The sequence below is a fragment of the Lissotriton vulgaris genome, chromosome 5 (genome assembly GCF_964263255.1).
Source record: "Lissotriton vulgaris chromosome 5, aLisVul1.2, whole genome shotgun sequence".
Lineage (NCBI taxonomy): Eukaryota > Metazoa > Chordata > Amphibia > Caudata > Salamandridae > Lissotriton > Lissotriton vulgaris.
In genome coordinates this window covers 1,703,882,882-1,703,906,981 of record NC_141693.1, presented here as the reverse complement: position 1 = coordinate 1,703,906,981, position 24,100 = coordinate 1,703,882,882, and the positions used below count along the sequence as shown (strand labels likewise).

Genomic DNA, 24,100 nt, shown 5'->3' with positions numbered 1-24,100 from the left:
CCAACAACGATTCGCATTGACAGGGGAGGCGTGAATATCCGGTGCACCATGATGCTGATGACGGAGGCCAGGTAGTGGCTCTAAGAGGGTGTGTCAAGTTCCTATGAGTAGGCCAGCCCCAGCTTTATGACCCTGCAACTTGAGCAGGATTGGGTGGTCAGGAACACTGACGTAGGTTGGTTTTACACATCTAGGGCCAAGATACGCCCTGTCACAGCGACTCCAGGGATTTCAAAAATGGTGTCTGTCCGCCCCGAGTAGGGAATGAGACCTTCGGAAAGATCTTTAGGCTCAGTTAGTGGTGTATAGTGAGGCGACCGGTTGGTGCACCAGGGTACACCCAGACATTCCAGAGCCTCCGAGGGGGGGAAGCGAGTCTGTGAGGCCTTGGGCCATTAGAAGCATACCTAGTAACAAACTGCTGAGGCTAGCTAGGGCTTGACACTTACAGACAATAGCACTGGGGTGGATCTCGGGGGGACCGTGCTTCTTAAGAAGACGGTGTCCATTTGTTCACACCGGGGGATGAAGCCGTCGCAGGGGATCTTCTTGCAACTATAAAATCATCAAACAGGAAAGAGCTGGAAGCAGGGGAGGGGGGGATTGCTATTATATTTAGAGACAACCTGACATGCCGTCCGGAGCAGACAGCCTCCTATAAGGAACACCAAACTTTCCCTTTTCAACTACTTTATAATGGCCTCATCATTCTAGCAGGGGCTGTAATCTATAATACCCCGGGACAACAAGCCAACGTTAGTGCCAAATTGCTCACCCAACTCCTACCAATTTGTTTAAAATATAATAACTATTTAGTAGTCGGAGACTTTAACATGCATTGCAAAAAAAAGGACACCCTAGCTGTTTCCCAAATGGAGAGTGATATGGGGATCCTAAACCTAAAACAGCGGATAGAGGACCCCACCCATATAGCTGGCCATACGTTAGACCTACTCTTCACCAATATTGAAGCCACAGATATCTGCGAGATCACGCCATTACACTGGTCAGACCACTTCCTCATAACCTTCACACTGGGGCTACCCACCAAACCACCAAGACCCAGGGCAAACCATCAAATATCCTATCGAACTTGGAGGCTAGTCAATGAATCAGACTTTGGTACACACTTCCCCGACGCTAACTTAGAACTTTCAGACGACACCACAGTCTGCGTAGACGCACACACCTTCGAAAATACGATCCATCTAACTCAAAACAAGCTGACCCCCACTCGGAAACTTAGGAAAAGGCCCCATACGGAAAAATGGTATACCCCCCCACTATAAAGCCTCAAAAGGGAGTTCCAGAACTTGGAACACTTGTGGAGACAATCCAAAAACCAAACAAACAAACTAAATTATTTGCTCAAAATGAGGTCTTACAACCTCACCATAAAAAAGACAAAAAGAAACTATTTCACTCAAACCGTTCATGAAAACTGCAACTCGGCTAAAGAACTATTTAAAATTGTCAAAGAGCTTAATAAACCGTCCAGTACCATCCAATCTCTCACCCCATCAGTAGAGGCTTGCGAACGAATCAGTACCTTTTTCACAGAAAAAATCAGGAAAATGTACGCTACCTTTAGTCCCCAGAGCTCCCCTAGCACAACTCACACAATAAAAACTGTCGGAGCTGTTCCCGACCCAGAAGTAACCCCAACCTTAGGTAATTTCGAGCCCCTGACCGTAGAAGAGGTGCTTAAAGTTATGAGCACAGTAAAATCAGGCTCCCCATCGGACCCTTGCCCCCATTTTATCTTCTCAAAAATGGCCCTCCCGCTCTGCCCTCTGATTACTCAGCTCTTCAACAAATCCATAAGAACCGCAATTTTCCCGGACTTATGGAAACATGCGTCAGTGATTCCCCTCCTGAAAAAGGCTGGGACGGCCGTCCTTAACCCCGAAAATTACCGCCCTATCTCCCAGCTCCCATACCTTTCCAAGGTCCTGTAAAAACTAGTAAATGACCAGCTGAGTAGGTACCTGGAAACAAATCACCTTCTGGACCCGTCTCAGACGGGGTTAAGAGCTAACAACAGCACGGAGGCAACGCTGCTGGGAGTTTCGGACAGTGTCAGAGCATGCACCGACCGAGGCGGGGCGATGGCTCTGATACTGTTGGACGGGTCGGCAGCGTTCGACACGGTCTCCCATAGCTGCCTACTCAACATCCTGTATGAAAAAGGGGTTCATTCCACTGCCCTAGGCTGGCTACACTCATTCTTGAGCGACCGCACCCAAGCAGTTCATATGGGTCAATTTCACTCTAAACCCAGCCCCATCACTTGCGGTGTCCCCCAAGAAGCCTCATTAAGCTCCACCCTTTTCAATGTCTATCTATCATCCTTAGCAAAAATTGGCAGGAAGTGGGGAATTGGCATCTGCTCCTATGCGGATGACACGCAACTGATGGTGGCTTTGGATGAGAAGCCAGACATCATCAAATCCAAATTGCATAATTGTCTCTCTGAAATGGCCCAGTGGATGCACACATTGCCTGAAATTGAACGCTGGCAAATCCGAAATTTTATTGTCTGGCGGCGCCAAACGTGTATGGGATGCTACCTGTTGGCCGCCCACCTTAGGCACAGCCCCTACCCCGAAACAGCATGCCAAACACCTGGGCATCATTATGGACGACACCCTGTCCATGAAGGATCATATACGATCTCTTTGTGGCAGAGGCTTCGCCATCCTGAAACTCCTCGCCAGATTGTTCCCATGGATACCACTGGACTGCAGACGCTCAGTAACAAAAGCTCTGCTGTTCAGCCTCATGGACTACGGCAACGCCCTGTTCGTAGGCATGAATGAGCATTCATTCACACACCTACAAGTATTGCAGAATGCTGCGGCAAAACCTGTCTGTAATAAAGGAAAGTTCGAATCTGCCTCTGGCTGTCTGAAGGACCTGCACTGGTTGCCGATGCGTCAGAGAGCAGTTTTCAAGTTGTTGACCCATGCTCACAGAGCTCTCCATAAAACAGGTCCAACAATACTTCAGGGGAGGATCGAATTCTATATCCCCACTAGAAATCTTCAGTCACTCCAATCAGCTCTTGCCAGAACAAGACGCATAAACAAAGTTAGGTCAGGGGGTCGCTCTTTCTCCTACCTGGCAGCCAGGAAATGGAATGAGCTTCCCCAGGACCTAAGACACACTGCCAACTACCTTCATTTCTGGAAAAAAACTAAAAACACATTTATTCTCTAATCCATAAAACATCAGTCTTTAGCATCAGTTCTGCAGATTCATCAACCTGGTATTAGCGCCGTGATATCCTTCGGGATGAGTGTTGCGCTCTACAAATAACAAGTTAGGTGCGTATAGGGACATGGCATGACCTTGCACTGAGTTGGTAGGGCCTGATAGTTGGGCTGAAAAATATAATGGCTTGGCTCTGGGAATTTTTGAGGCAGGGCATGACCGTTCAGTGTAGGAGTATAGGGGGGGGGGGGGGGCAGATAGTCGGTCAACTACGCTGGCCTGTGGCGGTAAGGTCATGATTGGTGAGCAGTTAGTTTAAGGTCCTTAGGGGGCGGCGCCATTCTCGAATGGGGTCGCCAAAGGGAGGGACAAGTGGTCTCTCTTAGAACTCCAGGGGCAGTTACAGCCTGTTGGCTACATGGGAGCGGGGGAGGGGAGAGTCACGCTTTCTCTAGGCTGGTTGGCCACCCCGTACGTGCACAATGACGCCAGTAAAGGGCGCAGAGATGCAAGAGCCCCCTTTAATGGAGTTAATAGAGCATACGGAGGTAACAGGGGGGCCAAAGTACCCTCAAGGTAAGCTGGCCCTCTGCGCATGCGCACTTCGACGGAAGGGAGTTGTTAATAGGGCGTACAGGGGTAACCGTGGAGGGGGTGGACCCCCGCGGTAAACGGGCCCAGTGCGCATGCGCCCTCCAACAGGAGGGCGTGGATAAGCGGGCGTACGGCGGTCGGTCCTTTTTCACGTAGATAACATGGCAGTAGTGAATCTCATCAACCATCAAAAAGCTAAGGATCTGAGGGTTTTGCGACTGTTCAGGGAATTTATGCTGATCAGTTTGAGATTGAACTTTGTCTTTAACGAAAAATACATCCCTGGAATTAATAACTGCATTGCTGACGCCCTGTCTCGTTTCAATTGGCAGCGTTTTCGTGCTTTGGCACCAGGGGCAGAGACCAGCAAAACTCCCATCCCAGACAAAATTTGGGCCTAGGGAAATGAGAATTACTCAACTGATAGAGAACTCTTTGGCTGAGACTACTAAGAGGAAATTCAGACAAGCATGGGCGGAGTTCATCAGTTATGTGCAGTATTTTCATCCCAGCAGCAACACACAAGTATTGATTCCAATTATTTTTGATTTCATTTGGTTTTGTCTACCAAGAGTTTATCGCCTAATACAATAAGAGGGAAATTGGTTGGGGTTTCGTTTTATAGCCGTTTGCATTGGGGCGTTGACCCAGTTGATAGCTTCCTGGTCACAAGGATGTTAAAGGGTTTGAGTAAAGAGACAAGAATAGTCCCAGGCCCCGAGCTCCCATCACTTTTCACAAAAGATTTTATCTACCCTACCTGATTGCTGTTACAATGCACAAGAAGTGACTTCATTCCGGCTTTGCATGATAAGGGTATTTTTTGGAGCGTTTCGAGTTTCGGAACTGTTGGGAGTGAGGGGTAAGGAGGGTCCAAGTACTGAGGACGTGGTATTAGAGGGCAACAGGATTCGAATCTGGTTGAAGCGCTCCAAGACGGACCAGTTGGGCAGGGGTGTTTGTTTTTTTCTGAGTAATAGTGGTTTTAAAGGTTGTTGCCCAGTTTTAGAGTGGGAAGAATTTCAGTTGCTCATGAACTTTAAGGGAGGGGATATTTTTGTCCATAAGTCTGGTGTTCACATATCAAGCTCACATTTGTTGGCGGTCTTAAGGTAGACCTTGCTCATCATTGGGGAAAACCCGGCAGCATATGGGACTCACTTCTTTAGGATCGGAGCAGCCACGGAGGCGGCAAGGTTGGGCTTGGGATGGGAGGCCATCAAAAAGATAGGGAGATGGAAATCAGGTTGCTGTGCCCGTTATGTGCGCAAATGATGGCTTGATCACTGTTTTGCTAATTGTTTTTTTCTATATAGGTGACATTCGGGGTGTAGCTGGGAAAAAGCAAATCTGGATTGTCGGGCATTCATTTGTCAAATGGGCAGCCATCTTTGCTGAACGGCAAATTTATGGACGGAGCCTCGGCATTCCCAGAGAAGGACATGAACTGCATTGGCGTGGGAAAGGTGGTATGAGGTGGGATGAGCTATTCCCTACTATCGCCAAGATGAGGTATGACAGAGGTTTCCCAGCGCTTTTAGTAATCCATCTTGGCGAAAATGACTTGGTGCCCCTGTCAGGATTAACATGAATAAAAAGTATGCAACTAGATTTGGCAGTTCTGAAAGACAATTGGTTGGGCACTTGTATCGTGTGGACTGAATTTATCTACAGACAACACTGGAGGAACGCTAGGGACCATTCGGCAATGGACAAGGCTCGAAGGAAGTTGAACAGGGCTATGAGGGTTTTTTGTGCTGGAATGGATATACGTTACATTTGCCATGAGAACATTAATAGCAGAGAAGGCCACCTGTTTCGGGATGATGAGGTGCACTTGTCGGAATTGGGTTTGGCATATTATTTGCTTGAGCCTCGAGATTTTTTGGCAATGGAGCTTCAAGTAAATTTATGGTGCACAGGAAGGGGTTAATAAAATCTTAATTTATGAAGTATGTGGGGTCCAGGAAAACTCTTTGGTTTTCCTGGGTGGTGTTTGTTTTGGGGTGGGTAAGTCTGGAGCGGGCTTACCCATCTTGGATTCTGAGGAAAAGAAAGGTGAAAGGAGTAAAGGTATCAAATGAAGAGAAATGAAACACAAGGTTTGGAAGGAATGTTATAACATATTATTGATGGTTTTGGTCTGAAAATGCTAATATTTTATATGCAGGAAAATATTAAAGGTTTTGGCACGTTTTACTAAATTGTTGATCCTATAAAACTCAATTGCCTGAATTTGGAGTTACCTGATCTAAAATAAAGGTGGCCTTTTTTGCTATTTAATAAACATGTGTCTGGGTCTGGTTATTTTGGGCGATGACAGTGGCAGCCAAGGATGCGCCGCCACGGGACGGAAGAGCATAATCCAAGACGGAAGTAGCAAATGGCTAGCAAAAGTGTGGAGCTTGGCAAGGCAGTACCGAAGCTGTCAAGGTGGTTCTGTAGGGCATCAACACAGAGACAACACCAGCACACGTCAAAACAGCAATGATATATCTGGGGCAACTCTTGCTCTAATCACAAAAAAATTAAAACCAAAGGCTGCTGCTGGGAATAGAAAAAAAGATATCATTTGCTTTTTACTGGCCCACTCGTTCTGGGATAGAGAGGCGATTTGCTTTAGAACTCCAATTCTAATGCTAATTAGGAGGTTCAATTCCAAGCAGACAACAAAACACTTTTGTGCTTGGAATTATTTTGTTAAAATTATCAAAATTGCAGATGTTCAAAAAGGTCTTCAACGTTTCCTAAACACAACTAAAATGCACACACCTGTGCGTGTATGCTTATGTTTTTATTTGCTCTGAATGACAAAGAAAACTGTCTGACAAGCCCATCTGACATTGTCTGATAAATCTATATTTAGGTGACGTGACATTCAATTTAATTTGAAAAGGATTAACAGAACAACCCACTGAAAATGAATGTTAGCAAATTCACGAGGCTTCATTAAACGGAAGGCCTGCAAAGAACCGTAGTCCTTTCTTTTTTTTAAACTTTCCATTGCATGCCACAAATTGGATAATCCATTGGGACTCTATATCCTCAGGGTAGAGTAATGATATTGGGATACCAGTCCAAAACCACAAATCTTAATAAACAGGAAAACATTAGACTGAAGAAAAAACAGGTTAAGCCCATCGTAAACATCACTAACAGACATCATTTGAAAAATTTCAATCTAAGTTGACTATACAGTATTTATATCATTTTACTCTTGAATTTTTTTTTAGATTTGCGAAATGCCCGTGATAATACATTCAAGAAGTTACGCACAATTACGCAAAGTAGAATCCGACATTTAACGCTTCCTGGCATCTATTTCGAAAGAGTGAATGATTTAGTGCTTACATTTTTTTTTAAAATATATATTAAATACAAGTAATACCAGCAGCCCAAGCCATTCGTATAGATTTGGAGGCTCAACCAGTCTGAAATGTCACACTCGTAGCAGTGTGACGGTTATTAGTTTGTTGGTACTTTCATTGGCAGGGCTGACAGTGGCAATAGGTGGTGGAAGCTGTGGTGGCCTCCTGTCGAAGGACCTGGAACTTTTTTTTTTATTATTAAGCACTGCTTTTCTTTCTCTGACACCAAAGTGAGAGGATTTTGTAAGCACCAGTCCCCATGTTAAACCAATAAGCAGCCAAAGACATTGCTTGACCTTTGACCTCCGTCTTAGAAGCGCAGAAAATGTGACAAGATAAAGATGTCTTTATTTATTGCTTTGGCTTTTGAGACAAACCAAAAATAGAGTCACGACCCATAGTTTGGGAAACACTGAAATAGACCAATTTTACCTGCCTCAACATGCCACAGCCAGGCTAGTTTCAGAAATGAACAATCATAATATCAAAGCTGGAAGTTTTCTTTACTGGATGCCTTTCAGGGAGCGTATTAAATTCAAAATGCAATGCCTCATCTATAACTGCATCTGGAAACTGGCTAACCCAAACAATACCTAGGTTGCAACCTGAATGTACATTTAATAATGCCTTATAATACCAAGGGTAGAACACAAGTGAAATGGTGCTTGAGTGATATACCATCTAGAGACAACCTTTACAGTTTTCTTCATAGTAACATATAGGACAACCCCTTGCTAAAGGTGTTTAAAAAAAGACCTAAAATGCATCTCTTTTAGGAAATTACTTAAATCCATGCCAAGAGACTTTTGGAAAAGTGGGTATATAATAAACAGAACTAATCAATCAATCACTTGTGAATGCAATTTTCAACAGAACCTAACCAGGCTTCAAATGTTTATTTAAAAAGGACTCAAGCTGCTGATCACAAGACTTTCTTTGTTGATGCAATGAGGCTAATATTTTAAAATCTAAGGAGGCTTCAAAGGAGGTGCTGCATATGGATCAAAGTGAAGCCTTCAGTTGTGGCATAGGCGTCTTCTACTTATCCTTTCATCATCCTGCCTCTAGTGGTAATCATGGCAAGAGTAATATATGTTAGTGGGGAGGTGAAGTTTTGCCATTACTGATCTAAGTTAGGAGGGCTTTGTTGCCCATACATAGCAACCCTAGCTACCTGCAATGTGCTCAAACAAAAATAGGAGATACAACTTACCCTGCCTAGCGATAACATCAGCATCGATGATTGCACATCCCAGCTCTCTCAATACATTCACTACTGTGCTCTTTCCAGAAGCAATCCCACCAGAAAGGCCGACCAGGAACATTCTGCAATAAAATAAGGTAATTTTGAAAACTATCATTCTCATTAAGGTACAAAAAGGTAAACAGTCTCAATCATTTGAGGTACTATGAAAGGCTGTACAGCAAACAGAAAACAAACAACTACATTAGGAAAGAGAAAGAAATCATGCACATTTCTAGCATATTAATGTTCCTGCATTATGTAGCTAAGCTAAGAATACAATTATGTTTTAGTACAAATAGACCCGCTCTGAATAAACGAGTTCTATACTAGAACACATGCTGGTACAAACTGATTTTCGAACTTCACTTACATTCAATCATTTTGTTTTTAAAAAGCAGTGATTAGTATATACAATTTTCGCTTCATGCATTGTTCGAATTGTTGTTAATGCACTTGCAACTTAACACACAAACATTTGCCAGGCAATTTGCAACCTTGCTTAGGGACTTACATAAGCAATGTTGTTCTGATGCATTTAGCACAAGTCTGAAGTGCTAGTACTAGAAGAGAAGGGTAGCGGATTAGTGGCACTTAAAAGTATGATACTCTTGCTTACAGGGGCTTTATGAAGAATCAGAAAGTTCACAATTAACATACAAGTGTTGGTTGACTACAAGATGTCTCAAAGTTGTTGATCTCTAAAATTTCAAAAGTTTTATTTCCAACATTTTATTAAACTTTCACTCATACAGCACCAATTTGATGTTAACTGACATACTATTTTGCCATCAGTATGGATCAGAATAATTCATCAATGACAACATAACTGCCCCACCTAACGTAAAGCGGAAAAACGCATCCCAGATTAGTAAATGCAGTCTTCAGACAAATCAATAGCAACAATGAGGTATAATGGTACTGTCAGTTCACTGTTTATTTCACTATGGTCTCAAGTAGTTTTTAGAACTTAGTATGTTGTCAACGCCCAAAATGTCCTAGGGTAGTGCAAAGCTGGCACATATATCTTTGCAGATGGTTAATGAGAGGTTTCCAAGCAATGAAGAATGTCCTTCTCATTTAGTAAATCAAGTGTCAACATTTCCTTGTCTATATGAAAGAGCTCAGCCTCCTTTACCAAACACGAATGGAAGGAAGAGACAGACCCTTCCACTTCACTGAAACCTAATTTTCATTGCTAGCAACATATTAGTATTTAGGATCCAGTCATACCTAGACATTCCATTATTTCTCACAGGCTGCAGACGCAGAATAATCATCCCAGGATTTTCAGGTAACAGATAGCTCATTTCACAAGCATTTCTGTCCCATAACACAGCGCCGGACAATCAAACATGCTAGTTCTCCCCCATTTTACCACATTACCTCTAGAATTTCTATCCATGTCCCAGAACATCTTACCAAGCCTGAGCAGAGTTCTATGCCAATTTAATATGATTTAAAACAATGGTATTTTATTCTGTACACTTTGAACATTCCTCATTATGTCTTGCCATTGATCAGGAGTTATGACTTTCTCCAGTGCTTTCGCCCATGTTTTCATGTATCCCCCATTGTGTGGGGTGTCGTGCATTGGACAGTACTGTGTATATATTAGAGATAACAGGTTGAAATCTTGCCTTATACAACCTATTTAAAGTTGGGTGTATTTTCCCATTAGCCCACCCGAAAGGGAATATTTTTTTCAGTCTTCCACAAGTTCCTTACTAAATTCTCATTTCCAACATTTCAGATTTTAAGATTCACCTTGAACTCCAATATTGTCTCATTCTGACATAGGACTTTCAGAGTCTTTGCTATTGACTTCTCCAGATTACAGTGTCAGTAAAATATCAACCATGAAATAATTGATTTTGTGTATTGTGTCTACCCACTCTGTCTTCCTAATTGCCTGTGCTGGCGGTTCCATTGAAAAGGCGAAGAGCAGTGGAGACAGTGGACATCCTTGTCTCGTTCCCCAAAATAGTTGGAATGGAGATAATTAATCTCCATTCACAACAATTCTAGAGACTGGGTCAAATATATTTCCTTATCATGGGGCCTATTCCCACCCTCTCTAGGATTCTCCCCAAAAAAGCCTATTGACCCGGTCAAATGTGTTTTTGGGATCTAGCGCCATTATCATCATCGAGATGTTACATTTATTTCACTTCTCTATCCGGTGGAACATTTGTCGCACATTGTCAAAGGTTTGTCTATTCACTATAAAGCTCAGTTAGCCAGGCTCAACTTAGAAAAGCATTGCTGCTTCAGTTTATCGACAAAGATCTTCGTATAGATCTTAAGGCCCAAATTTAGCAATGCAATCAGTTTGCAGAATGTACAGCACTCTCAAGGTTTTATTTTATTTTTCTGTATTTAGGATGTGTTAACCTGTGGAATTATGCCCAGAGGCTAAGAGGTGCCTTCTGAACATCTGGGAGCCCACAGACCTTTCATCAAAGGGTAAACTATGGGTAATGTTAGGACTGGCAATAGCTAAAAGAAACATAGCGAGATTATGGGGGGCAGTCACACCTCCGACACTCAGTTACTGGAAAAAGGATATGGATTGGTGTATGATCTAAGAGAAGACAGTGTATGTGGCCCGGGGCTGCCCCCGAAAGTTGGTGGCGGTATGTTCCAATTGGAATAATTATTGTGGTAACATATGTGAACCAACTCGAATTACCCCCATTGACAAGCTAATTACATTGTAATCTACAGCTGAAAAGATGTAATCCAAAGATATACTGTATTAGGTAAGAGTGAAGTTCAAATCCCTGTGCATAGTGTTCAGATCACTTCAGGGCTCAGGCCCACCCATCTTAAAGGACCTGATCCGCCCCTACAAGCCGCCACGCTCCCTTCGCTCTGATCACGGTAATTTGGTGGCAATTACCAGAGCGAAGAAAGCAAGGTCCGGCGGCCGTCAGTTCTCCATAAACGCTGGGCAGTTGTGGAATGCCCTTCCTGTTGAGCTCCGCAAGGAGCCCAGCCTTGGGAAATTCCGCAAGGCCTTGAAAACCCACCTCTTCCCTCTTGACACCTAATTTTCCTGGTGCACACGGCTGTGGTTTTGTGTTTCATTTTAGCGCTGGGACGCTCTAGGGCAGCCATGCGCTCTATAAATACATTTTCATTTCATTTCATTCATATTTGAGAAACCTGTGTTTTCCAACAAACAATCATGTAAGAGATGTATTCCCTGTATGTGATGACCACCTCATTTGGTTTCTTTTTGCAATAAAAAGATTTTTTTTTTTTTAAAAAGGATGCCTTAACCTAATAGAGAGAAAGAGCGTTGCAGATCCTCTAAAAGAGTTAAAAAGCTTCATCAAGTATGGTGTAATAAAAGAAAAGAATCTTCTGTAAAAGTGGACAGTAAGCTCATGGGAGTTGGGGCTTTTATTACGGCCCATATTTTGACAATTTTGCTTACTTCTTACTGTGTGATATCTCCAAACTCTCCCAAAAGGTTATTGTTTAAGTAGCTTCGATTTTCCTTTGGTAGAATTACTGGAAGAAATTACTGAACTTCATGGCAAGGCACGGAGGCCAATATTATGCATTTCTCTTTAATTGCCAACCCGCAGCAGAAACTACATTACAATGCAAACAACTTAGAATAGGAACCTCTTAGTGTTCTGATAGCAAATTAGTTCCCTGTGTGTCAGCCATCTTCTTTCTCTGTTGCTGCTCACAGGTACAGATAAGTCCGCTTTTTTCTAAGGCTCATTTGGGTTTTCGGATGACGCTGTGTTTGTGCCTGGGTGCTAGCATTAGGTCTGCATGGGGCTAGCTTGCCCAAGAGACCCGATTATAGTTTTCTCAGCTGGCTAAAGGCATGTCTGATTTATATCAGAGGCTTACCGCCGGCTCCCGCAGGCCTATGCTTTGTATGGGGAACCATTTTCAGGCAGAGCCAGCGCACGGAGCGAAGGCTCTGGTGCGCCCGAGTTACTGGCTGTAATCGGACCCGAGGACACCGGAGCCCTCAGAGGCAGGGAGGCCCTTGAGCAGCTGGGCAGCCCTTGAGCAGTGTTAGCGTTTTGTGCGCGCAAGCTGTCCCGATGAGGTGTTCGGCACCGGGGACTCGCGTACCCACACTTTAGGAAAAGCATTCGCTCCAGTGACAGTTGGTGCACGCGAGGGCCGCCGATATCGTGATCGCCAACTGGCTCTTGTGCACAACCAACAAAAGCACAAGATTCCTCATTTCCCAGCAGGAAACATATTTGGTGTATACAGCGAATAGATTTCGCCTAGGTAGTCATTTAATAAAACAAATAAAACACCCTTTTGGGCACCTCTGCCCTTGCACCTATTATCTCTGGACCATTTCAGGTTTCTGAACCTCTGGGGCCACCGTTCTAGTGTTAGGTGACACAGCAGTCATCTTGGATTGGGCTTTCTTAAGGAGTTAATATTTGGACTTAGACAGCCATCTTTTGGGCTGTCAATGGAGGCTGTGAACCGTTTTTTTCCATGTCAGTTATACTTAAGGTCACAAGTGCAACCCAGCTTCAGTGTTACTCAGCTTAATTCTGTGGGGACATTTTTTTGTGGCAATTTGGTAGTTATGACAGGGAAAGGAAGTTTTTTTTTTATTGCGTGGTAGTTTAGCTTAAGGGATATAGAGAAGGATAGAGCTGTTAATGGTAACGTTAATGGAATGTGGGCCCTTGCATTTCCGAGAAATGCGCATGCATGCGCAGTTTTCTCAAGATTTAACCAGACGGCGAGGGAGAGGAGGCGGGTAGCCCGGGGGGATGCCGCAGTACAGGTAAGTGGTTTTTAATTTAACTTTAATTAATGTAGAATTACTTGTTAATAGGGGGGATGGAGGCGGTTGGCAGAGCGGTGTTCCAAAGAGTTTGTTCGCAACTCCGTGGACCTCTGTGTAGTCCCGCTACACCCACTATGCCCAGGGTTATTTGTCTATACAGGGAAAACTGCCCGCCCATTTTTTAGACAGATGGAAAGAGTTAACTTCCGACCCTTGGGTGTTACAAACTGTAAGTGGTTATCACATAGATTTTGCGGCAATGCCAATTCAGTTAAGACGACCAACATCCTTGAGGTTTACAAAGAAGGATGAAAAAATGGTAGACCTGGAGGTTTAGGATTTAGCAGAGAAGGAAGTAATAGAAAAATCAGATGATTCCTCTGCAGGGTTTGTGAGCAATCAGTTTCTTGTCGAAGGGCATGAGACCAGTAACAATTCTCAAGGAATTAAATGAGTGGGTGGAATACAATAATTTCAAGATGAAAGAAATTCACATGTTGAGGGACCTCCTAAGGAAAGGGGCCTGGTTAACCCGCCTAGATCTGAAAGTTGCTTACCTGACGGTACCTGTTTGTTTAAGTCAGAGAGATCTCTTGAAATTTCAATGGAAACATTTTCATGTGGAGATTCAAAAGCCTTCCCTTTGGTCTAACTTCGGCTCCCTGGTACTTTACAAAGGTAATGATGCCAATAGTTGTGTGGTTTCGTATCAAAGTGAGGCTGATAATCTATTTAGAAGACATTTTAATTATGTCTCAAAGTAAGGAGTTGGCTCACGATCATAAGACATTGGCAGTTCGAGTGATAGCGGACATGGGCTTTGTGGTGAACATGAAGAAGCCTTGCTTAGAGCCAAGACAGGGGACTGTGTTTTTGGGCTATCCGATTTGGACCATGGATTGTGTATTGAAGTTGCCCATGGAGAAAAGTGAAGTAAATCAGCAGAGAGGTTCGGAGGGCGCTAGCAAGCGATTGGTTAATCCTGAGACAAATAGCGAGAATTCTAGGCTTCCTTTCTGCCTATTGATTGTTGGGAAACTGTGGGGGAATTGTTTGAACCTCTTTTTAGTCTACGCTTCATTTTCAAAACGCACTTTGAGCCGCCGTTGCTCTTGTCAGCATTCTAGTCGCTGAACCTGCGCTGAACCTGCCCGGGCTACTTAAAAGCCCGATGGCATGACTGCGCCGCTGGCGCGCTAAAGCGCACCAAAGGTAAGCCCGTATGCGCCCGTACCCAGTCCACGTCCGGATGGGGCCTGGGGCCAGAACCCTTGCCCTTCCCCTATTAGACAAGTATTGTTACAGCGCGGAGCAGCTCAGACAGCTGAACTCACCCCCAGGACCAAACTACCTACACTCCATCGTTTCCAGTAGTCTAGATACCAACTGCACGCACTGTTCAGGTAGACCCTGGTTCCCCTCCCCCATTGCCCACGACGCAGCATTGCTTGACAAAGTCTTCAAAATATTCTTATTAAACTGCAGATCTTTGCCTAAACAGCCTGCCGAATTGTCCATCCTGCTTATGGATGAAGGCCCTTATGTTCTATTCCTCACTGAAACTTGGCTGAACGCAGGCTCAGACCCCGGAATTGTACAGGCCCTCCACCCTGATTACATTTGACACAGCTGATTATGAAGCCAGGGTATTGGAAGTCATGTGTGTGAAAGAACATTACCAGGGGAACTCCAATGCCATCCTATTAGGCCTAGAAAAAGAAGTTGGAGAACTTGTGGAAGTAGCAAAGAACAATGATTGGATCTAGGAAGAAGAAAAATATCTATTCATGATAAACAGGGACCCCACTGACCCAAATCATTTATGGATTACCTAAAATTCATAAAAATATTCATAATCCACCGGAGACCAATAATATCTTGCTTTGGCTAACTACTTGAGCTGTTAAGTAAATATGCTGATTACTTATTGAAGCTTCTAGCTGGGCAAGAAACTATCATATATTAAGGACTCTGCTCATATGACTTCAATAGTAGAGTGGTTACAATTCAACAAAGATACACAATTGCTGGTGACGCTTCATATAGAAGCGTTATATAAGACTATCCCACGAAATCACACAACAGAAGTCATAACAGAGATCCTACACAACTCTGAGATAGTGTGTGTGAATAACGAATATATGATGATGGTCTTGAAAGATATATTTTGTTTATTCAAGAATGATTTGTTTCTCCAACGCAAGGGGACATGTATGGTGGCCACCAGTGCTCCGAGGCTGGCCTGACCTGACTTTACATGGGGCAGTTTGAGAATAAGCAAATCTACAATGAGATGGCCCCCTTTTACGAAAATGTAAATGTTATTGTTTAATCAACAACATTTCTTTTGTGTGGGAGCGCCACGGGGGGGGAAGGGCACTGGATGCATTTCCAGCCTCGTTGAACCGCTGAGAATCCAACCTGAAATTCATAGCGAGCATCAGTGACACCAAGGTTTTTTTGTTTTTTTTAACATTTCTATTAAGGTGGTACCTGAAGATTTAGAGGCTGAACTCTATACTAAAACCATAGTCAAGAGAGACCCAAGCTGCCTGAAAAATGATATTAAGGTGCTGACAAAGTCACTAATACATTAAGACATCGCTGTACAAACAGAACAATTATCCCAAATCAGATAGGAGAGAGGGATAAGAGAAAATATATGTATTTTTTATTTATATTTTATCAAATTTCACAGAAATTACATTTAGCGGGAGGCAAGATGGCAACCGCATCGGTCGCGTGAGTTAGCTGCTCCTGCCGGACTTTGCGGACATCAGGCGTCTAACCGCCGATATTGGGAGAGACGCATGCTAGAAGCTGCCGGTGCTGTTTAGATTTTGAACGGGATTCCCGTATCTTCATGAAATAGGAGGAAATTATTTTTCAAAAACGCTAATGTGCTCACCTTCAGTTGCGGCGCTGATTGGAGCTAGACCGCGGAAACTGCAGGAACTGCGGTGGAAGCTGTGGGCGGTTCTCGCAAGACGACACACCTGGGTGGCCGGGCTACGGATAACAGCGTTATTGTCAGAAAGTCGGCGTGTTGTTTGAGAATGCCTCCCAAAGGCCGGAGAGTACGCGGTCAAGGGGCCACCGGACCCGAGATACAGGGGGAGCCGGAATTTCCACAAAACTCGGGCACAGACAGTGCGGCAACTCCAACCCGAGCTCCTGTTGTGGCACCCAATGTGGCAAGTGTAACGAAGAACGCGACTCGTGGGGCGACTCGTGCCAAAGATACTGATAGAACCGGGAAAGGGCCCTCTCGTCTGAAGGAGAACGCGGCGCTAGAGGCATCCAAGAGTACTAAAGGTATCCCAGAGTTATTTTTTTCAATGAAGAACAAGGAGGCTTCGAAATCTGTTAAATCCATTCTGACCATAGACCATGTTAAAGACTCTGTGTCTATCGAGACTGTAGAGGCACTAATTGAGCGGGTCGAAAATGGGTTAGGGTTGGAAGCACTCCCAGCTAGGAAGGAAGGAGACAAGAGGTAGAGATACCTAATGGCGCCCATTTGACTGAATTAGATGAAGAGGAAGAGACTGAGGGGAATGGGATAGAAGCGCTGGAAGAAGAGTCAGAAGTAGAGGTGATCCTAAACGAGAATTTAACTTCAACCTCAACGCAGGCTAAGTACATAGAGAGCACAGACTCAGCTGATTTTTATTCTTTGTCTGAGCATTCTGTGTCATCCACTGAAGATCTCGCGCAGCAATTTGCTACGCAGATGAGCATGGCTGAAGGAAGTTTATATAGTAGTTTTGAAGCCGAAGATCAAGGTACTGAGTATGTGGATGGTTGCACAGTTCGCAGATTGCGCTTAACGCAGGAAGGAGATAAAGGCCGCATAATGGGAGCATCTTTTTCAGGAGAAGAGTAAACTGAAGAAATCTCACTTGATCTCATATATAAGACTATGATGTTGCATAGAGATGAACATAGACAGGACAGTTTGAGAGTCCAAAATTCATGTAAAAAACTTCAAAACTCTGTTAGACGCTTGACCAAGTCGCATTCCGAATTTTTGGAGAGAGCAACCGAAGCTGAAGTACACATGTCTATGCTGGAAGATGAGGTAACGCAACAGAAGTAGGCATTGGCAACACAGCTTGCCAATAAAGACAATATTAACTGGAAACTTATTGATTTAGAGAATCGCTCTCGAAGAAATAACTTGCGGTTTTTACAAATTCCAGAAGGAAAGGAGGGCTCAGATCCTCGAGGGTTCATTATAGAGCTTTTGAAAAAATCATTTCCGGAGTCCACAAGATTTGATTGGGAGCGGGAAGTGGAAAGAGCACATCGGTTCCCTTTTAACACCAGAGTAAATCATCAGGATCATCGCGACCAAAAACCAAGAGCTATATTAGTGGCATTCAATTGCTTTTTGGTGCGAGAGGAAATATTTACTAAAGCACGCCCAGATACGAAAATCAAAGCTCTTGACTGAGTTTTTTGTGCGTCCTGATCTATGTAAACAAAGTGTGGATTTGAGATGGCAGCTTCAACAACTTATACCAGACATTCAATCTAAGGGGGCTCAAGCCTATTTGATGTTCCCTGCTAAAATGAAAGTTGTGTATAGAGAGCGCACCCATTATTTCATGACGGCATTGGCAGCTAAGACCTTTATGGATACAATGTAATTATGTAATTTAACTGAAACTGAAATGAGCATATACTGGGTTTGATTTTTTTCATTGGTTTATGATTCAAGATATTCTTTGCAAGTTTTATGTCTTTTTTCAAGTGCCCTTTATCAGTCGGTAGGCGCTTAAGTCTTAATCTTGAGTTTAAATTAATGTGAATAATATGCTTGCGGGTGAAGGCAGGTAGATGGGGGCAAGCTCGCATCAACAGGACCATAAGTCCTAAAGCCTCAGTAATGGGTTGGGGGGGGTGCAAGGGAGGTACACTGGGGGGTGCAGGGGGAAAAAAAATTCTTGAATACAGCAAACTGCGCACAGAGAATGATATTTATGACTTTGTTGCTGTTCTAAGTAGTCAGTATATCAATATTTCTGTTTGGTATGATTTAATATGTTTATTTTTTTGGTATGGACCTCCATGGTTGGAGGGGAAGAATATGTCTTTGGTAACTTTGGAAGAACTGAATTATAAGATAAATGGCTTCTAAACAATTAAAAATCTGTTCTTTAAATGTCTCAGGGCTAAATAATGTGATAAAAAGACAGAAAGTTGCAGCTGAATTAAGATATATTGCACCACATATAGTATGTTTGCAGGAAACTCATATACCCTGGTCAAATAGAGGTGTTCTAAAAGAACTTGGATTTTCATTAGTGACTACTAAAGGCCAATCTAGTTTGATACGGGGTGTGGCCATTATGTGTAAGTGTAATAATGTAGTACCCGGCAAAGCATTGGCGGATAAAAAAGGAAGATGGCCAATTGCTGAATTTAATGTGGAGGGTAAAAAACTGATGCTATGTAATATTTATGGTGCTAATTTAGATGATCCGGAAGTTTTAGTTGAGATAAATTTGGAATTAGCTACTTGGCCTCAGCCTATATTGATTTGTGGGGATATGAATATTAATTTGACTAATACCTCCTTGAAAGATGGGTTTGCCAAGTATAAGGGCTGAAAGCCAAAAGTATATAAGGCATTAGCAAATCTAGTGCAGGACCATGGGTTGGTGGATGTCTGGGGGTATATAAGACCACAGGACCGAGGATATACGTTTTATTCTTATCCCCACAAAAAACTGGTCAGACTCGATTATTTCTTTGCACCCGTTTCTGTAATACAAGGAGCGATAATTACTGCCTATCCCAGGATTTCATCAGATCACTCTTCGATAGTATTCAAGATAGGAATGGCGTTCATCAATTCTAGACAATTTAATTTTACATTTGATAGGAAGCTGGTAGTCAATAGTGATTTTAGAGACCACATAAGGAAGTGGATCAAATTATTTTTTCAAGAAAACAAGGGATCTACCTCGCAGGCCATAATTTGGGATACTTTTAAAGCTGGATTTCGGGGAGAATGTATCAGTTTTTACTGCAAGAATCAAAGGAAGGCGAGACAGGAGTTAGATAGATTATATCTGCAACTAAGTCAATCGGAAACATTATTGATGCAGGGGATAGTTAATGGGGGGAGCAATTTAACTACACTGGAGGACACCGTGGCTAAAGATAGAGCGAAAGTACTAGGATTTTGGTCTGTAGAAAATGCAAGGAGATTTCTTACTTTGAAGATGGAAAAATATGAATATGGTGAGGCAATCGGGAAAAAACTAGCGGCCCAATTACGAATAAAAGAATCAACCAGAAACATTGTTCAAATGTCGGACTCTACTGGGGTGGTTCATTCGGACCCACAAGAAATACTCAAGATTTTTCAACAATTTTATTCAGAGTTATATGCAGGACCTGATGACGATAGATTAGAATAGCTGGTAATGCTAGAAGAGGGTTTAAAAAGGATAGACCCTATAGAGGCACAGTGGCTAGAAGATATGATTACAGAGGAAGAGTTGGAAAGAGCAGTGAAAAGCCTCGCAAATGGAAAAGCAGCAGGTCCTGATAGGATACCTAGTGAGGTATATGTACAATTTTATCAGGATATCAAAGAGGAGCTATTAAAAATGATGAGAGATGCTCAGCTTGGATATCCACCAAAATCGTGGGCCGAAGCCACCATAGCAGTCTTCTGCAAGAAGGGTAAATCACCAGAGTTAGTCGGTTCTTATCGACCGATATCATTGTTAAATGTAGATAATAAAATATATTCTAAAATTTTAGCCAATAGATTGACCCAATGCATTACCTCCTTAGTCTCATACCATCAACATGGCTTTATCCCTAGAAGAGGGACGGTAGAGCATGTTAATAAAGTTATCTCTCTATTTGATATAGCCTCTGTGAAAAAGAATGATCTAGCGCTGATTCTGCTTGACGGGAAAAAGCGTTTGATCGTGTGCAATGGGGATATCTGTGGAAATTAATGAGAGAAATGGGATTTGGGCAAAAATGTATTTATGCAATCCAATCCTTATATCTACACCCTATGGCAAAGATATCAGCTATGGGCTTACTTTCGGATACTGTTAAAATTACACGCGGTACTCGACAAGGATGCCCTTGCTCCCCCCTTTTGTTTTCCCATTACATTAATCCTTTTATAGAGTTATTAAGTCGGAATATCCTGGTTCCACCTTATAAAGTCCAAGATTATCACTTTTCGGTTTTTGCCTACGCCGACGATATTGCAGTGGTAGCTACTAATCCCGAAACTGCAATAAAAGAAATCGAGCGGCTGGCGAAGGTTTTTGGGACAATTACTGGATATAAATTGAATGAGGCAAAAACTCAAATTCTGTGCTCTGAGACTGTAATATGGCAAGATCGTAGGGTGGTAAAAGAAGTAACGTATCTAGGTATTCTGATAAGGGCAAACATGACGGAATTAGTTCAAGTAAACTGGAATACGCTAATGGCTAAAATTAAGTTGTCCTTGGATAGGTGGGAGCAGCTACAATTAACTATTATCGGTCGATCAAATGTCATAAAAATGAATATATTACCAAAAGTGTTATACCTATTCAGGTCCATACCTTTAGAAATCACTAAAGATAAAATACAAGCATTGCAATCTAGGTGTGGGAAATTTATTTGATTCCCCGGAAGACCCAGAAGGGCAATGAATTATATGACTTTACCATACTTAAGGGGAGGAATGGGGGTTCCAAATTTTTTCTTATATTACGTTACTTGTTTTTTGTTAAAGATGAGGGTTTTGATCACTGGAGAGCAAGGAAGTGAGGTGGCTAATGCCCGAACATTTTTGATATTCAATTAGGGGCATTTGCAAAACATTCTTTAGTTATAGAGATTGATGGGAGCTATTACAAACGAACAAGGTTTAAGGTAACCCTAGGTGCATTTAAGGTTTGGAAATGGTTCATAAAAACAATGGGGATAGGAAGAGTATCGTATTACACCCCTCTGTACACACATAGGATTTTACCTGGAATTTCTCCGATGCAATGACGTCAATATGGCAACAGAAAGGAATCAGGTTTTTAGGAGATATTGTAAATGAGGATGGGATTTGTAAATCTTTTGAAGAGATAAAGGATAAATATTTGATGCCTAGATGTTATTTTTTCAAATATTTACAAATTCGTTATTATCTAAATCGACGAGGAGGAAACTTAAATCAAAATAAAGTTATTGAAGGAATTCGCAGATCTGTAAAAATTGGAGTGATATATCAATTCTTGGTTTCAGCTAAGAATGATGATATGGAGAAAGTTAAGTTAAAATGGAGAGACTCTTTAGGAGATTTAGAGATAGAAGTGGAAGACCTTTTAATACTATCAAAGGAGGCCTTAATGTCCGCAAAATTGAAAGCTCAGTTCTTCAAAACTGTATATGATTTATACTATACTCCTAAAAGAATGGCAAAATGGGGAGGAGGAAATGAAGGCAAATGCTTCCGGTGTGGGGTAAATGATGCTGGGGCGATACATATTTTTTATAGCTGTATTAAGCTCCAGGGCTATATTGGAGACCTTGAACAATTTTTATCTTTGGTGATTAAAATAACGGTTGTTATCTCTCCAGCAATGCTGTTATTAAGCAAAATCCCAAAAGACAACTCATCGGAACCACTTTTCCAATATCGTCATTTTATTTTTTTTGCAATGACAGTTGCACGCCTGTGCATAGCTACGGAGTGGCTACAAGAAAAACCACTGGATTTTCATCAGTGGCGTGCTAAAATGTTGAGTCTATATAATCTTGAGTGGAGTTTATTTTCAATTAAAGGACTAAGGAAAAAAAAAACTGGGTACAAAAATCTGGAGTGCGTTTAGGGATTATTATGAATAATGAGTCTTTCATTTAGATGTAAACAAATTTGTATTGTATTTCCTTTTTTCTCTTTTTATTCCTTTTTATGTGAAAGATGTTGGAAATGTGAATTGATTTATGTGTATTTTTTCGCAGTTTTGCTGTATAAGAACAATAAAATAAAATTTTAAAAAAAGAAATGACATTTAGCATAGTCTCATTACAATGTGCATAAATATATATGAGAACCCACATTTACACAATCAGATGATACTAACAACCACAAATACAAACATGCTCATTCACTCTACACATTCAAGAGCAATTCATCTTTAGTGATATGGTAAAAGACCCAGGTTGGTTCGTATTCATTATACACAATATACAATACATATCAATTAGTTAGTGGTCAGTAGTCTTTCATGCGCCTTCTTATTATAGAGGGTGGAGATAAACGGAGGCACAAAGTTCTTCGGCGCATGTTTCGGTGTCTGACCCACTGTGGGTCACACCTTCATCAGGGCAGTCTGGTCAAATGTGGGATACAAGAGAAGATGCGCCTTAATTAGGAACATCTAGGTAAATCAACAGCAATAGACAAAACAAGATGAGACAGAGCTCAACACTTAATGTGGGCAAGCCGGGCGTTCATTATGCTCCACAACGTGGTCGCAGAAGAAGGTAACTCTAGAAAAAGCGCTCCTGTTAATAGCTAAATCAGCTGACCAACCAGGTCGGCATTCTGGGGATTTATATACCCCATGAACGCCGACCTGGTTCGATATATACCCCCAGGACGCCGACCTGGTTGCTCAGCTGATTTAGCTATTACCGGGAGCCCTTTTTTCCCCGCACACCACAGGAGGACGATGGCCACCACGTTTGATATCTCTTTATCGATGTACTTTGAATGGGTCTGAACATGCACCATTGAGCAGTTTTCTATCTGATATTGGACATACCTCTAGAATTACCTTCTTCTGTGTCAGACACCGAAACGCACGTTGGCGCTGAAGAACTTTGTGCCTCCGTTTATCTCCACCCTCTATAATAGGAAGGCGCACGAAAGACTACTGACCACTAACTAATTGATACTTATTGTATATTGTGTATAATGAATACGAACCAACCTGGGTCTTTTACCATATCACTAAAGATTAATTGCTCTTGAGTGTGTAGAGTGTATGAGTATGTTTGTATTTGTGGTTGTTAGTATGTTCTGAGTGTTTGAAAGTGGGACCTCATATATTTGTGCAAGTTGTAATGAGATAATGAGATTATGCTATATGTAATTTCTGTGAATTTTGATAAAATATTATAAATAATAAAAAATACATATATTTTCTCTTATCCCTCTCTCCTATCTGATTTGGGGGAATTGTTCTGCTTGTACAGCGATGTCTTAATGTATTAGTGACTTTGTCAGCACCTCAATATAATTTTTCAGGCAGCTTGGGTCTCTCTTGACTATTGTTTTGGGTCTCTCCCCTGTCCGACCTGCCTGCTATCCGCCTTCAGGGGAACCCTTCTGTAGTAGCAGTGAACTCTATACTAAGCTTACAGATAAAAATACATTATTGCACTACTCAAGTTTCCATCCCAAATCCCAGTGGGGTAATAACCTGTTTAGACAATTTCACCGGCTCCGAAAGAATTTTTCATCGATTGAAGAATTTTATAAACATTCAACTAACCTTAAACAGAAACTAAGAGGGAGGGGTTACCCTGAAAAGCTCATTAGTCACTACTTCAAAAGAGCCCGCTTTTATGATCGTGAAAGCCTGTTTCATAGACTCACAAGAAGGAAAGACATGGAAAGGATTGTCTTTGTGAGTCATTTTTCTCACCTGAGCAATCGCATAAAAACCGTTGTCCATAGACACTGGACCATCCTCAACGACGATGAGGAGGTGATATTGAACAAACACCAGTAAATTCCTTAGTGCAGACATACAGGTTAGCACGACTACAATCCCAAATGACGATGGGGATGAGCAAAGCCATAGGGAATTACAAATACAACAATTGCAGCATTTTTGATCAATGTATATGGACAAAGAC

At 42.3% G+C, this 24,100-nt stretch overlaps 1 protein-coding gene across 2 annotated transcripts in view; it reads right to left on the bottom strand.

The window, feature by feature from the left end:
• Positions 1–24,100, bottom strand: part of DCAKD (dephospho-CoA kinase domain containing) — a 364,264-nt gene that overhangs the window by 303,163 nt on the left and 37,001 nt on the right. The window contains exons 1-2 of one of the 2 annotated variants that reach the window (XM_086923876.1): positions 8,933–8,977; positions 8,389–8,501 (exon numbers count right to left, since the gene is read on the bottom strand). In XM_086923876.1, the coding sequence (XP_086780002.1) occupies positions 8,389–8,500 (112 nt within the window). In that variant the 5' untranslated portion in view covers position 8,501; positions 8,933–8,977. Of the gene's footprint in view, positions 1–8,388; positions 8,502–8,932; positions 8,978–24,100 lie in introns of those variants that run through there. The other variant, XM_086923875.1, reaches the window with a different exon arrangement.